Below are 16,859 nucleotides of genomic sequence, written 5' to 3' on the forward strand. Positions count from 1 at the left end.
CTACCCACTACGCTATCTCTCTGGCTCCCCGTTTCCAAAACTTAGCAAGCCCTCTGTCAAGATAGGAAGACGAGTGGTAACAATAACATGGCTTATATTTTTTAAAAAATTACTTGCTGCCTATTTAAGAATTAGTTGAACATAAAAATGGTGGTTTACCTGTATTTATTTTTCAAAAATTTTGTTTCTTTTATTTAATCTCAACAGAAGCACAAATAAAAGAGGTTGAAAAAATGTTATGTCAAAAAGGTTTATCTGTGAAGTCATGAAATTTGCATATAAGTAGATCAACATAGAAAGTATCATGTTAAGTGAACTGAGTCAGAAAGAGAGGGATAGGCATAGAAAGATTGCATTCATCTGTGGAATATAAAGTAACAGAATGGGAGATTAACTCCCAGGGGTAGTAGAGATAAGGACCAGGAGGTCTGCACCATGACTTGAAAACCGGCTTTACATGTTGGGGGAAAAGGCAGCTCAGATAGAGGAAGGGAACACCAAGTAAAGGATGTTGGGAGGACCCATTCAGGTTGAAAGATGTGTGCCGAAACTAGACTATAGACCGAACATAATGGTCACACAATATCTCTATTTCAAACTACAACACCCAAACGGAGAGAGAACCAAAGGGAATGCCCTGCCACGGAGGCAGGGGGTGGGGGGTGGGAAGGATATTGGGAACATTGGTGGAGGAGAATGGGCACTGGTGGAGGGATGGGTAAAAGATTATTATATGACTGAAATATGGAAGTTCTTCAATTTGTAACTGTACCTCATGGTGATTCACTAATAAAAAATTTAAAAGAAAAGAAAGGTTAATCTGAAGTAGCGGTGGGATGTCCAGGTGACCAGATCATATACTTACTAACACAAAGAAGTACACTCAAGAAAGCTAGAATTTAGACATCCCAAGTTAGACTCACAAAGATGTATAATCAGAAAAAAAAATTTTCAAATTGACAAGATAATTGAACAGAGGAAGGCCTGTTCAAAAATGTGTTATTTCCTTACTTAGTCGTCATTTATTTAAAATATTGAGAAATGGTAACAGAGAGATAGTACGGATGGTAAGGTGCTGGCCTTGTACCCAGGTCCCCCCAGTTTGATCCTTTGATCCCTGCCACCACACTGGTGCCCTGAGAATCACCAGAAATAAGATCTGACACTTCCAGGTGGCCCCAAGCCCTTCTCAAATAAATAAATATCAGATTTCTTGCTTTGCACACACAACATGGTAGTGATGATTTAAAAAATTAAAAAGTTACAAGCTTTTGGGTTGAAGGCATAGCTGAGGACTGCTGGGAGTGGCCACAGCCTCCCTAAGCACTGCCTGAAGATTCCCACTGCCACCACCTCCACCACCGTTAAAGGTAAAGGCCCTCCCGTTGATCGTCGATTTGCTCGAGCGGGCCCAGTAACGTCTCCATTGGAGACTTTGTTGTTACTGTGTCTGGCATATCGAATACTCTCGGTGGCTTGCCGGGCTCTCCGAGAGGGGCAGAGGAATCGAACTCGGGTCGGCCATGTTGGCCGCGTGTAAGGCGAACGCCCTACCCGCTGTGCTATCGCTCCAGCCCGTTAAAATAACACAAACTTTGGATTTCAAGGGACTTCCTCTGCCACCCATTAGTAGAATTGCACAAGATAGTTCTTTTGGGAGCCTCAGTTTTCTTACCTATAAACTAAACATTTCACTAACTGAGCAGGAAGATGCTCTGGCACAGATAAAGTTCTTGAATAGCATTCATTCCAGTCTCCAACATCAGGGTTCCAGGTTCATTGGAGAAAAGAAGCCTTGCAGAAAAGAATCACAGGAGACAAATAGTGCAGTAAAATAGTTTTTCTTCAGGAATATTAGTGTTTACAGGAAAACAATGAGGTAGCAGGAGAGGGAGAGTTTTGCATTCAAGAAGGAACACAGGCTTCCCCGGAGAGGAGAGAGCCAAGAGCACCCCATATAGTAACAGACAGGAACAACACATTCCAAGTTGAGTTGCAGGAGACCCCAGGATGAAAAAGTATGTGGTTGGCCTTTGCAAAATTGGTTTTATAGGGTTTTTCTCAAACTGCCCCACATGGGGTTTTCTATCCAGGTAAAAAGCTGTTGCAAGGGGTTGGGCTTTGGATTTTTAGTTGTTCCCTCAAGCTCATATCACAGTCTTTTATTCCTCTGGAAGTTTCTCCTTTCAACCATTCTTTGGGCTGTGCCCAGAGAGTCTTATCAAGCCTGTTTGCTCTTGGGGCTAGAGACAGTGCAACCTCTTTCCTAATTCCCAGGAAACTCAAGAAACTCATAGCTGGACCCCCAATCTACCTACCTGCTTCAGTACCTCACACATTAATGTTGTTAGTATTTGTTGAGAATTTTTATGTCACTCCTTGTGCCAGTGGACATAGAAACAAAATCAAATTTAACATCATCTGTATTGTCAAGGAACTTACAAGCTAATGGAGGAAAGTTCTAAAACAGGAACAATTGCCCAGTCAAAGAGTTCCATGACACGGGAGGGCCCAGAAACTGGGGAAGATGCAGAGGAGACCCTGAGTAGGCAGGATAGATGAGGTGATCACTTGATCACTTGACTTCCCATTAATCGTCGATTTGCTCGAGCGGGCGCCAGTAACGTCTCCATTTGTCCCTGTCGCATGCTAGTATAGCCCAATGGCGTCTGGACTAGAGCTGTTACCGACTGGATTCCACGGGATGTCAAAAAACCGCGTGGCCGCCCACCTACCAGATGGTCAGACTTCTTTCTTCATCAAGATCATGAACGGTCGGTTTGAGGCTCTTCATGTTTCCAGAGTGAACAGATGCCATTGGGCTACATTTTCTCAATAAATTATATGGAAACAATTGTATAAATATGCTCCGCCCCGCAAAAATATCACTGTCACTGTCTTCCCATTGTTCATAGATTTGCTCAAGCAGGCCCAGTAACATTGTGAGACTTGTTACTGTGTTTGGCATATCAAATACATCATGGGTAGCTTGCCAGGCTTTGCTGTGCGGGCCCGCAAAAATATAGAAAGAAAAAAGATATGACCTCAACTGATGTTTCCGTACCCTGAATACCCTGAGATAGCTGAATATGGTCTTGGAGGGAGATGATATTGCTCGACTGTTCTCATCCTTGAAACTCACTAACAGGCGAGAACATTGCCTGCCACATGGGGGCTCGAGGGGTTGCACACAGGAGGAGTGTGAACTCACTAGATATGTGCGAAGTAGGTTGGGTAGTAACAGGAGTGAGAGGGAGCCTCCGTGTCCCCGAGAGAATGTGATTTGCTTCTTTGAAAAATTCCTTGGGCTGGCAGGTAGGGAAACCCACTGTATTTGTGAACTGGATGAAATAGATCTGGTCTAGTTGGTTGGGAAATTAGCAGATACAGAATTCTTTTTTTTCCTTCTCATCAGGCAGTACTGATGGAGGGTGGGAGAGGTGTCACTCTTGGCAGAGCTCAGGGAGCCATGCGTAGCTGAGGAATTGAACCCAGACCTTGGAAATGCAAAGCCTGTGCTCCAGTCCTGTTTGGCATGTTCTCAAAAAGTTAAACCTACATCTCTTGTGAAACCCTGCCGTTGCACTTCTTCTTGTTTGCCCAAGAGAAATGTAAACATATCCATAATAAGACTTAATATGGGGCAGGCGAGTTGATATACAGAGGGTCGGGTGTTTGTAGAGGATCTGGGTTCGATCCCCGCATCCCATATGATCTCCGAGCACCACCAGGAGTGATTCCTGAGTCCAGAAGCCAGAACTAACTTCTGAGCATCACTGGATATGATCCCTCTCCCCCCCCCAAAAAAAAACCTTAACATGTCATACCAACCTTAATTGTAATATTTCCAAAGTTGAGACCACTCAAATGTTCAGTGGGAGAAGGTGTAGATCCATATGGTTGAATGCTGCTTAGTAATTAAAATGAATGGCATGCAGCAAAAATGGATAAACTTCAAAATAATATTGAGTAAAATAACCCAGGCAAAGAAAGCACATATAGCCTGTGATTGCATTTAAAGTAAAAGATGAAAATTTATATATGTTGTAGAAATAGATTTATAGTTCTTGAGGTCATTACTAGGAAAAGAAAGGGACAGTGAGGACACACAGGAAACCCAGGGATGGTAGGTTTTCACATCATCTTGATTATGGTGATAATCTTATGGATTATATTTGCATTTCTAGTGTAATGGGATTCTTTGCTGTGAATTACCTCTTATGCAGCTGGGTAATAGAGAAATAATGTTGGGGTAAAAGAAAGTTACAGTGGGTCATAAATGATCTTTCCTAGCATATTAATATTTTAGAACAACTGGAAACAAACCTTTCATAACCTTTTTTTTTTAGCTTTTTGGGACACACCCAGCAGTGCTCACGGGTTACTCCTGGCTCTGCACTCAGGAAATTACTCCTGATGGTGCTCAGAAGACCATGTGGGATACTGGGGATCGAACCCAGATCGGCCACATGCAAAGCAAATGCCCTACCCACTGTACTATCACTCCATTAATTAATTTAATTAGAAGTAAATGCACATTTTAAGAGAAAGCTGAAAACCTACAAAATCTTTTTCTTTTTATTCTGGGCTAGGATGAAGGAGACTTTTTATTCTGATTTGAATTGTTAAATGCATAGGTGAGTGGCAGAGAAGTATTAGTTTTGGAATTAGAAAGATCAGACATTGAATTCTGGCGCTGCCATTTAAATGTCATTTTCTGCAAGTTACTTGACTTATTGAAGCTCAGATTCTCTTTATATAATGGAATTATCCATAGGATGGCAGTAAAAAGTGAGATAATGCTAGGCAATATTTTTTACACACTGAACTTAATAATGTTAATTACCTACAGTTGTCACTTATAATTCACAGTATTCTTCAGAGCATGACATAACATTTACCACTACTCAAAGGCTTTCCCTAAATTGAACTTTTTCCCCCTTGCCTTCTCCCCTCTGTCATTGCCTTGTCTCTGTTGAGGTGGTGGTGGCTGCTCCATTGTGGTGCTGCCCTGAAGCTCTGGGAGTTCCCGGACAGCAGAGTTGGTTGGCTAGGTGCAGGTTGGTGGTATCAGGGATTGAAGTCAGGTCTTCATGCTTTCAGGGCATTCTCTTTGAGCCAGCTAGCAATCTATCACCTGCGGCGACCTGAGTTTTCTCCTTATCCTCTGTTTAGCATCACTTAGTTTTTGAGTTGTTCTGTGTAGTGTTACATGTTTGTAATATAGATCGTGTAGTTTATGTAGCTGCTCCCCATTTGATGTACAGTTGTGTTTTTCTTTTTGGGGAATGATGATGATATTACGGCAGAGCCTGGCAAACTCCCCGCGGCGTACCCAATATGCCAAATACCAGTAACAATGATGGGTCTCATTCTCCTAAAGAGCCTTGAATATAGCACTTTCTTAAAAATCTCAGGGCTAGGATGAAGGAGACATTACTGGGGCCTGCTTGAGGCAATCGACGAATAACAGGATGGTCGTGATATTTGCATAAAAAATACGCAGGCATGTGGGACTGAAATCTCCTGGCTCCCACAGAGTCAGGGATGGGCAACCTCCATCCATGCCTCCCCCCTCCCACCCTGTTCTCCCCAGAGCCTGGCAGTCATGCCCATGAACTGCCTCTGTCACCATATAAGCTCATTAACGGCTGTATTCCAGAGACTCACAGATAAATCTCAGAAGAAATCAGCAAGCTGCAGAGATGCCTCAAGGCCCAAAGGCACCATCCACTTAAAAATTTAAGTCTAGCTGTATCATGCTATTTAAAATTTTAGAATTTCTGTAGCACATGGCTGCATTTGTGGCCACATGACATCTCATACTCTATACCACTGATGTACCAGGAGTAGCACAGATTGGATAGGATGTAAAGTAGAAAGCAACCAATCTCAATTAAAAAGATATTAGCACACAAGATTCAACCTGTACAACATGTTAGTAGTCTCTTATACGATGGCTCAATGGCTCCAGAGTGAGATACAACAGTCTTCACACACTTTCTTCTAAGGAAACCTTTTTTGACAATTTTTTGCAGATTATTCATAACAAGCAATACAAAATAAATTATATAGGGCCTCCTGTTGGAGCATGCTTGGGTGGTGGTTAGAAACATTGGAAATAATGATGGTGGGGAGGTGTAATGGTGTGGGATTGGTGTTGGAATATTGAATGGAATAAATTATTGTGAACAACTTAATAAAAATAAAATTAAAAATATATATACTGTAACATCATTTATATGTTGATTTTACTTAGAAAATTTTCTAAAGATGATCTTGAAGTGCAACTTTCAAAAAAAAAAACAAAAACAAACTCTTGTCACCCTAGATATATTTTGTATAGACTAGTGTTTAATTAACCTATCCATAAAGTAGATGTGAGTCAATCCACCAAATAGAACTATATGTGAAGACTTAGAAGCCCACAGAATTTTGTAAGTACTGTTTTATAGGTAAATTACATCTTACTTAGCATTTGTTTTTATTTTGTTGGTGTTTTTAATTTAATACAAGCTCATCATAAAAAATTAAGCAGTACTGAATGAAAAATAAGTTTGTGTTCTCATGCCAAATCCTTTAGTTCAACAATCATGAGCAGCCTCTGCCAACACATTTTAAATTAAGCCCGTTCCTTCAGTCTTTAGAAATAGAGATTATCCAGGTGTCCTTCCTGTTTATCAGCCCAAAGAGGCAACACCTCTGTCACAAAGTTGCCTTGTTCCTTTTTTGTCAGGGCAGTGCCCTGTATCACAATCGCTTCATCATTTGCTTTTTTATTTCGACCCTGGAGATGGAATTTGGGCCTCACACGTTCGAGTCATAAACTCTACTTTGAGCCACACTCCACCCCCCAGTAGTGGCTTTCTCACTGAATGTTAATAAGCAAAGCCTATGTCTGGTTTCTCATGGTATCAATTGTATCTAAAGTTCAGAATTGGGGAAATTTTAACTGTATTTTAAAAGATTGTTTTAAAAGATTGTTTTGGGGCTGGAGCGATAGCACAGCGGTAGGGCGTTCGCCTTACAAGCGCCAACATGGCCGACCCGAGTTCGATTCCTCCGCCCCTCTCGGAGAGCCCGGCAAGCTACCGAGGGTATTCGATATGCCAGACACAGTAAAAGATTGTTTTAATTTTTAAATTTGTTATTTTCTCAAGTTTTTCTTTTTCTACCCTCTATTTAAAGATGTTTCTTGTTCATTGTTCCCCTAATAAATTAGAACTACTTCTTTTTTTTTAAATCTTCCTTTCTTTGATGAATTTCCTGTAAGGATTTGATAAATTGCAAGGAGTGGAAGAAGGAAAAAAGCCACTGGGGGCTGGAGTGATGGTACAGCAGCCAGGACATTTGCCCTGCACATGGCCAACCTGGGTTTGATCCCCAGCATTCCATACAGTCCCTTGAGCACTGCCAGGTATGATTCCTGAGTGCAGAGTAGGAGTCACCCCTGTATATTTCTGGGTGTGCCCTACACCAAAAAAAATAATGCTGTGAAAATAAATGTTGAAAAGAAACTTAAGTATGGTGGTTAAGTCTGTGCATACCTTGAAATTAAATTAAATATTTTATGTGAATGCACTTTATAAACTGTACTTATTATGGATCACTGTCCTCCCGTTGTTCATCGATTTGCTCAAGCAGGCCCAGTAACGTCTCCATCATTAAACTTGTTGTTACTGTGTTTGGCATATTGAATATGTCACGGATGGCTTGCCAGGCTCTGCCGAACTGTACTTAATGTTTCATATAAACAAGAAGTGTTTTCTTTGCCAAATGATACTCATCCTTGTGATTTGATTAATATTTTTATAACCATAGTCCCCTAAATATTTAGGTTGAACCACATGAAATTATATATTCAAGAACAGTGAAATATTACAAATTGTATATGGTTTGACCTAATAAAAATTTACTTAAATGAAACACTCTGTTTGCTACTTTCCTTCCTTGACTCTTAAACACTTATACTACACTTGTGGTACTCTTAAGCACTTACCAGATAGTACAATATCATAAGATAGATCTACTGTTTGTTTTCTCATTAACAATAGTTCTGTTTCAGTCCCATAATGAAGACTTGGGGAAAGATGAATCATCACAAAGACATGTGCAACAAGTAGTACAAAGGTTAACAGTAGCTCATGAAGAGATCCAAAGACTCACTGATGAACTCCAAGAGAAGGAGAAAGAACAGAGTAAATTAGGTAAGCTGTGCTTCCAGACGCACATGTCAGAGCACATATTAGGTGCAGTTAGCTCTTGTAATAGGAGTACAGTTTCAGGCAAATCTAGTCATTTTTCACTGGGATTTACTTACAGAATTGAGTCTATGGGAGTAATAATGAGACATGCGCTCCAGGAATCATCTCATTAACATTCATATTCGTCTCTTACCTATGGGAGCTTTTTCCTTCTGACATTTCACTGGTGGTGAGAGACCCAAGGAGGCAAAGCCATAAGCCTGATTTGGAGAACTCAAACCCTAGTGACTTTATGCCCTGTGGTTTTTTTTCTTCCTAGATTGTCTGCCTTTAAATAATTCTTGATAGTATACTAAAAGTTACTTCCTGAACTTTTATCACTTTAATATTCCTAGAAACTATTGGTAACATTTTAAACATTATTCATTGCACGCATTAATTTTGTGTGTTTCTGGATGTCATTTTTAAAAAATAAAGGTACTTGAATTAGCATCATGTTTAAAAACTTAAGTTGGGGGCTGGAACAATAGCACAGCGGGTAGGGCATTTGCCCAAGTTCAATTCCCAGCATCCCGTATGGTCCCCCAAGCACTGCCAGGAGTAATTCCTAAGTGCAAGAGCCAGGAGTAACCCCTGTGCATCGCTGGGTGTGACCCAAAAAATATTAAAAAAAAAACTTAAGTTGTCTGTATCATTTCAAGTGGTGCAGACTCCTCAGCATTGACTCTGGTAAAGGATGCAGTTAGGGAAGCTCATCTGAGATGAGCTCAGATGATCAGGGATTGGATAAATATTGGTGTAACATGACGTCTAAGAAGGGAGTCTGGGAATGCTTACTGGAGGAGGTGATACTTACAGACACTCAGAAGGACACCTGGCAGGGAGTGTTCCCAATACAGAATCATCACCAGAGAGATAGTGCAAAAGTTAAGGTGCTTGCCTAGGATACAATTGCAGCTACTACAACCCAGGTTTGAATCCTGACGCTGCATCTGATCACTTCCAGGAGTGATCTTTGAGCACAGGGCCAGGTGTAGCCCCTGTTTTCTCCCCAAAATAAAACACAACTGAGTTACTTGAAATTTGATCACTATACTAATCGTTTCTTCCATGCACAAATATTGTTTTAGATTCAGCACTTGAGACATCTCGACTAGAAATTGAAAAACTGAAGGAAAATTTGATAAAACTGAAAGAAAAAGGTGAGTCATTCTAGCAGAAACAATAATTAATATATTAAATAATATGATATGATACCATGTCATAACAGGTTTTTAATATTATTTTGCAATAATAACAAAGGCATTTTCATTACTGTTTCTACTGCTATTACTGCTACTGCCACTTACTACATGCTAAGTGACAGGCAACCTGTCAGGAACATTACAAGCATTAACTCTACTCCTCATGGCAATTCTAAATAATGAGGATTATTCCTATTTATCAATAAAGAAATGGAATCATGGCAAGGTTGAGTGAGTTATCAAATAGCCACACTTAGGTTAGAGCTGGAGGGCTGGAGAGATAGTACAGCTGGTAGAGCTCCTGCCTTGCATGTGCCAACCCAGATTTGATCCCTGGCCCATAAGCCCCACCAGGAGTAATCTCTGAGTGTCTATCCAGGTGTAAGCCCTAAGCTTTGAAGGTTTGGCCCAAATCCCACTCCTCCCCCTGCAAAAAATTATTAGAGATATTTAAGTTTATACGTATCTGATTATACATATTTTCAATGCATAAAATGCATACTTGACTTGGACACTGAAACCAAGTCACTCTAGTGCATTAACTTCTCACACATGCATTATTAGTATCTCACACGTGTTTATTTAGAAACCAGTGTTTGGGGAATCAGTGATGAATGTATTCATTTGAGCCTGCCTAACTATGTAAAAATAGTGTCATCTTTATGGAGAGTATGCTAAGTGAAATGAGTCAGAAAGAGAGGAACAGACATAGAATGACTGCACTCATTTGTGGAATATAAAATAATATGAGACTAAACCCAAGCACAGTAGAGACAAGGGCCAGAAGGATTGCTCCACGGTTTGGAAGCCTCCCCATGTGCTGGGGGAGAAGGCAGTTGGGATGGAGACGGGACCACTAAGTCAGTGATGGTTGGAGGGATATCTGGGATGGGATATGTGTGCTGAAAGTAGACAAGGACCAAACATGATGGCCTCTCAGTATCTGTATTGTAAACCACAAAGCTCAAAAGTAGAGAGTAAGAAGGAAGGTGCCTGCCATAGAGGCAGGGGGTGGGATGGGGTAGGGGTGGGAGAGGGCTGCTGGGGACATTGGTGGTGGAAATGCACACTGGCAGAGGGATGGGTGTTTGATCATTCTATGACTGAAAGTCAATCATGAAAGCTTTGTAACTGTATCTCATGGTGATTCAATAAAAAAAATTTTTAAAGGAAGAGTGTCATCTATCAATACTATAATAAAATTTGATATAATTTTAATTTATATAGATAATTTGAAATATGTTTACTTGTCTTAAATAATTCCACAATTAGTTTTTTTCTTCTTTTATTTATTTGGGGTGGTTGGGGGTGCACCTGACTATACTAAAGGCTTACTCCTAGCTCTGCACTCAGAAATTACTAACTTCTGGTAGTACTCAGGGCACCTCACCATATGGGTGCCAGAATCAAACCCAGGTTGACTGCATGCAAGCAAGTACTCTACCCACTGTGCTATCTTTCCAGCCTCACTGTTCATCAATCTTTAGGTTCTAATGAACCTAAATGCATTATTATTTATTGCATTTATTAATAATATGGAATAAAGAGCAGGAAAAATTATTGATGTAACACAGATGAAGTCTCAAAATACATATTGAATGAAATACCTGACACATACAAAAAATATGTAATGTTAGATTCCATTTCTATGAAAACAAAGAATAAATAAATAATAATCTATGATGATAGAAGTCAGAAAATGGTCATGGATATGGGTGGGAGCAGAGATCTGAGTGGAAATTATGTGAGGGAATGGAAATACTCTATATCTTTTGGGGGGAGTGGATTTATATTTATTTGGGCTGGAGCGATAGCACAGCGGTAGGGCGTTCGCCTTACAAGCGGCCAACATGGCCGACCCGAGTTCGATTCCTCCGCCCCTCTCGGAGAGCCCGGCAAGCTACCGAGAGTATTCGATATGCCAGACACAGTAACAACAAAGTCTCCAATGGAGACGTTACTGGGCCTGCTCGAGCAAATCGACGATCAACGGGAGGGCCTTTACCTTTTTACCTTTTACCAGTGTTACTAAACAACCCTAGAAATATATGTTACATTATACATAAGTTATCCCTTAATTTAAAAACCATTCCAAATAAGAAATGCAAAAGGGATTTACAAGGATTGCCCCATGAAAAATCCTTAATAGGGGCTTGGGAGATAGCTGAAGTAGTAGAGTCCTTGAGTGTGTGAGTCACTGAGTTGATCCCCTGCACCGCCATGTAACCACTAGAGCCCTTCCCTTCAGGGTGTTATCTCCATGGCCTCTGGGTGAGGGCCTGAGCACTGTATCACAGTCCCCAGCCCCCAAACTGTCAGGTTGTGTCTCTTATGAAAATAATACATTCTCAAAGTTGTAAGTTATGTATAGCGTACTCTCTTTCTCTCTCTGTCTCTCTCTCCGTCTCTGTCTATCTGTCTGTCTCTGTCTGTCTGTCTGTTTCTCTCTGTCTCTGTCTATCTGTCTGTCTGTCTGTCTCTCTCTCTCTCTCTCTCTCTGTGTCTCTCTCCCTCTCTAATCTTTGTATTGGGACCACACCTGACTGTGCTCAGGGCTTGCTTACTCCTAGGGATCACTCCTGCCAGTTCTCTGGACTGTACGTGGTGCTGCAGATCACACCTGGTTTGGTCACATGCAATGCAAGTGGTCCTTGCATCGCATCTGATTCTTTTTAATTACTTTTTAAAAAATATTTAATATCATGTTTTACAATTTTTTAGACTAACTTTCAGTGATAGGGTTTTCTGAATACAGTATTCCAATGCCACACACCCTTCCCCATAAGAGTGTCTGCTTCCCTCCATCATTGTCCCAGGGATACCCGCAACCCCCTGTCCCCCTACACACACACACACACACACACACACACACACTTTTAATTTTTAAAATTTCAGGACGAAAAGATAGTACAGTGAGTAGGGTGCCAGCCTTGAATATGGATGACCTGGGTATGATTCCCAGCATCCCAAGTCCCCTGAACTTGCCAGGAATGATCCCTGAGCACAGAGATAGGAATAAGCTCTGAGCGCCACAGGGTGTGGCCCAAAAACCAAATAAATGTATTCATTTAATAAAATTTTATCAAAACTTTTCATGGACAAAGATAAATCTCTATAGTATATATACATATAAAAATCTATATATGTAAAAAAAATATATATATATAGCACTGTAGCACTGCCCTCCCATTGTTCATCGATTTGCTCGAGCGGGCACCAGTAACATCTCTATTGTGAGACTTGTTGTTACTATTTTTGGTATATTAAATACACCATGGGGAGCTTGCCAGGCTCTGCTGTGCGGACAGGATACTCTCAGTAGCTTGCCGGACACTCCGAGAGGGACAGAGGAATCGAACCCAGGTCAGCCACATGCAAGGCAAACGCCCTACCTGCTGTGCTATTGCTCCAGCTCATATATATATTTATATGTATATAGTATATATATAGATAGATATATACATATATATACAATAAGTCCTCAATGTCCTTAATATAAAAATTACTCTTTGTTTAAAAGTTGATCATTGCTACACAGTTCTGTATAATATTTAGGAATACAGCTGTAGACCTCCATAAATGTATATAGTATACCACATTCACCACCAAAGCTCTAGTATCATTCACCACGACCAAATTTACCTCTCTCTCCCCATGGCTCCTGCACCCCTCACACTTCCCCTCTGGTGACTGCCATTTTGTTCTCAGTACCTAAGAGCATTTTTGGGTAGCATATTGTTCATTTATTTTGTTTACATCTCATCTTTGAGTCAAATCATTTGACTTTCTCTTTCTGACTTATTTCACTTCTCAAGTTCCTTCCATTTTATCCAAATGACAAGATTTCATCTTTTTTTTAATGGCTGAGTAAATAAACCAGTGAATATTGGTACTGCATCATTATCTAATCAACTATTTATGGGCATTTAGGTTGTTTCCATTGCTTGACTGTTGTGAACTGTACTACAAACACAGGTATGCTTATATCCTTTCAAATTACTGTTTTCATATGCTCTGGATAAATTCCTAGAAATGGAATTGCTGCATCCTATAGAATTTTAATTTTTAATATTTGCCATGCTGTTTGCCATGACCATATCAACTTATATTACCCCCAACAGTGTATGAGGGTTCTTTTTTCTCTACATTCTTGTCAACACTTGTCATGTCTAGGTTTTTGGTGTTTTCTTGTTTGGGGGAGTATGCCTGGCTTTGCTCAAGGCTCATTCCATGTTCTGCATTCAGGGATCGCTCCTGGTGGTCTTGGGGATAATAGGTGGTGGCAGGAATCAAACCCGGGTCTGCTGTGTGCAAGACCCCGCCTGCTGTGCTATCTCTCTAGCTCCTATTTCTAGTTTTTTATATGGGCCATTCTCACAGAGGTGAGGTGATAAAATGCAACTTTTAGCAAAACAGTTCATGAAACCAATTTTTCTGTTAGATAATGATGCATTTAGTGATTTTTTTAGGCCATATTCAGAGTCTTGGGTGGATAGAGCCAACCCCAGAGGCTCGGGGTGCAGATCAGGGAACAACAGCAACAACACACACACACACACACACACACACACATACACACACACACACATACACACACGCGCGCGCGCACAGAGGAGAAGAATTCCTACCTATGTAGAGACAATGTTTATGTATACCTACATGTGGGATTGTGAATGTTTTATTTTTGGTCTCTTCAGAATTTTTCTAATTTAAAAAATTTATAGAAGGTTCTGGAGTGACAGTACAATGAGTAGGGCACCCAGATTTGTTCCTCGGCATCCCATATGGTCCCCCAAGTCTGCCAGGAGAGTGATTCCTGAGTGCAGAGTCAGGAGTAACCTCTGAGAAGGTCCAGCTGTGACCCCAAAATAAGCAAATCAAAAATAAACAAAGACAAATAAAAAGGCATCAATAGAGAAAGAAAAGGTAGTAAGAGTTTAAAAAAACAAAACAGGTAACTAAGAAGGAAAACAAAGAAGTCTTTAAAGCAGCAAAGAAAAATGAGTGACTAAGTGACTGAAATGAAATTTGAATGACTAAAGCGAAACAGCTACAGTTTCAGGAAGATTCCAGCAGGATCATTGAGACTTTGGCGAGTGCTGGAAAAAAGCATGTCTCATTAACACGAGGTGCTCAGCTGTGAGGGACTAGCGTCCTTTGGGCAGTGGTGCAAGCAGAAAGGTGCTTTTGATTAATAGACTTGATGTAACTTGGAAAATATGACCATTCAGAGCTCCCAGCCCACTGCTTGGGTCATCTGTGGGGACCCTGTTGTTGATGAGTGGAACAGAAGTTTCTCGGGGTTTATGAGGTGTGTGAGAGAGAGACAGGAATACAGAGAAGCCAGAAAGGTCGTTTTCTCCACCATTTAACTTTTAGAAGGTGGGCTTAGCTGTTTTAAAAGTTCAGTTCCTAGGGCAGTTTCTATTCCCAAAATTCTAAACGGAAAAAGTTCATCTCAAGCCTGGTATGAGAAATGAAAAGCTTTCTGTTTCACCCAATTGGTGGAAGCGTGTTGGACTGGACTCGATGCTCTCCTGTGCTGAGAGTCACAGACAGGCAGACTTGGTGGGACTGGAGGGAAGGGCAGGAAAGAGCACCGTGCTCTTAGATGAGTACCCCCAGTCTGCAGCTTGGATCCAGCCAAGTAACTGTGTTCTTCTCTGTTTTAGATTCAGCTGGCCTACAGAAAGCAAAAGAACATAACCAGAGACTGGATGAGGAAATTCTGGCTTTACGAAATCGGGTTCGATCACTTGACTCAGATAAGAAAGAGCTTGAAGAAGTAGTAAGTGCTTAGTTTGTTCTTAGACTTTATTGAAATATGTATACAGGGCCAGAGCGATAGTATAGATAGTAGGGCAGTTTGCCTTGCACTTAGCCGGCCCAGGTTCAATATCCAGCACCCCGTGTGTTCCTCCAAGCTCCACAGCCCCCACCAGGAGTGATCCCTGAGCACAGAGCCAGGAGTAGGCACTGAGAACCACCAGGTGTGGCCCCAAAACAAAATTAAGTTTGTATACAATAACAACCCAAGCTTGAGCACCAGACATCACCTACTGGTCCTTACTCAGGACTATTGCTGGAGACATTAGCATCCCACCTAGATGCCCACTTCGACCTGGTACTCTATTGATACTTAGTCTATAATTGAATTGCCTATGCTAAATAACAATGTTACATTTTTTTAAATTTTATTAGTGAAACACCATGAGGTACAGTTGTAGACTTACAAATTTTTGTGCTTGGGTTTCGATTATACCATGATTGAGTACCCGTCCCTCCACCATTGCCCATTTTCCACCACCACTGATCCCAGTATCCCTCCCACCCCCCATACCTTCCCCCCATCTCACCCTGCCTCTGTGGCAGGGCATTCCCTTTTGTTCTCTCTCTCCTTTTGGGTGCTGTGATTTGCATTGAGTGGCAGTCATGTTTGGTCTATAGTCTACTTTCAACATGCATCTCCCATCCTGGGAGGATCCTCCCAACACCTTTATTTGGTGCTCCCTTCTCTATCTGAGCTGCCTTTTCCCCTAGCATGCAGTGTTACTTCTATCGTGTCATTTTATGATATTTTAAATAAGCTTGCAGAATATTATATATTTTTAACACATTTGCAAATAGAAATTATATTAGGTAAGCTTGAGATTACGCGAGGCCCTAACTTGTGTTTCTTTTTTGAACCATTTCAAAAAATGGTCTCTTTTTGACCATTTATCCTTAGTAATTTATTGGCTTTGTGGTGGGGAGAGTTTGGGCTACCCCCAAATGTGCTCAGGAATTACCCCTGGACTCTGTTCTCAGGCAACCATATGCAATACTAGTAGTAGAACCCAGATAAGTTGCACGCAAAGCAGTGATCACAGTATTATTTTCTGGGGAGTGGGGTGAGGGCAGTGCCCATAACCATCTGTGCTCAGGGCTTATTCCTGGCTCTCTGCTTAGGGATCACTCCTGAGAGGGGTTCAGAGGACCCTAAGGGGTGCCAAGATTGAACCCTGGTCAGCCAAATGAAATGCAAGTGTCCTACCCATTGTACTCTCTGACCCTCCAATGTTATTCCTTAAAAGGAGAAGAGATTGTGGGGTTGTACAGTTATATGAACAAGATGTCATTTTTAACTCTATGCCTGTATTATTTTTATTTATTTATTTAAATTTTTTTTTCGCCTTCCAAACAGTGCACTGGGGGCTTCTGAGCCACTCATCATGTTAATACTCAGCCCTGTTGACGGGAAATTCAGTGCAAGGGCTGAGGATACGGTACTGCTTGGGCCTTGCAGTGCTGGAGACCACTAGGACCTGACAGAACTCAGGGCCTCCAGGGTCACACCTATTTATTCTCCTTGGGGGTCCAGGCAGTGCTCTTAGGGTAAGAACTGACCTACTATCTCCCTGCCCCTGACAAA

General features: G+C 41.2%; 1 protein-coding gene across 2 annotated transcripts in view; it reads left to right on the top strand.

Moving 5' to 3' along the window:
- The window catches only part of CCDC30 (coiled-coil domain containing 30), a 120,077-nt gene that overhangs the window by 12,879 nt on the left and 90,339 nt on the right, over positions 1–16,859 (top strand). For both annotated transcript variants that reach the window (XM_056122913.1, XM_056122910.1), the window contains exons 3-5: positions 8,066–8,207; positions 9,335–9,406; positions 15,121–15,236. In XM_056122913.1, the coding sequence (XP_055978888.1) occupies positions 8,066–8,207; positions 9,335–9,406; positions 15,121–15,236 (330 nt within the window). The remainder of the gene's footprint in view (positions 1–8,065; positions 8,208–9,334; positions 9,407–15,120; positions 15,237–16,859) is intronic.

This window comes from Sorex fumeus, unplaced genomic scaffold (assembly GCF_029834395.1).
Source record: "Sorex fumeus unplaced genomic scaffold, SorFum_2.1 ptg000047l, whole genome shotgun sequence".
In the NCBI taxonomy this organism is placed as follows: Eukaryota; Metazoa; Chordata; class Mammalia; order Eulipotyphla; family Soricidae; genus Sorex; species Sorex fumeus.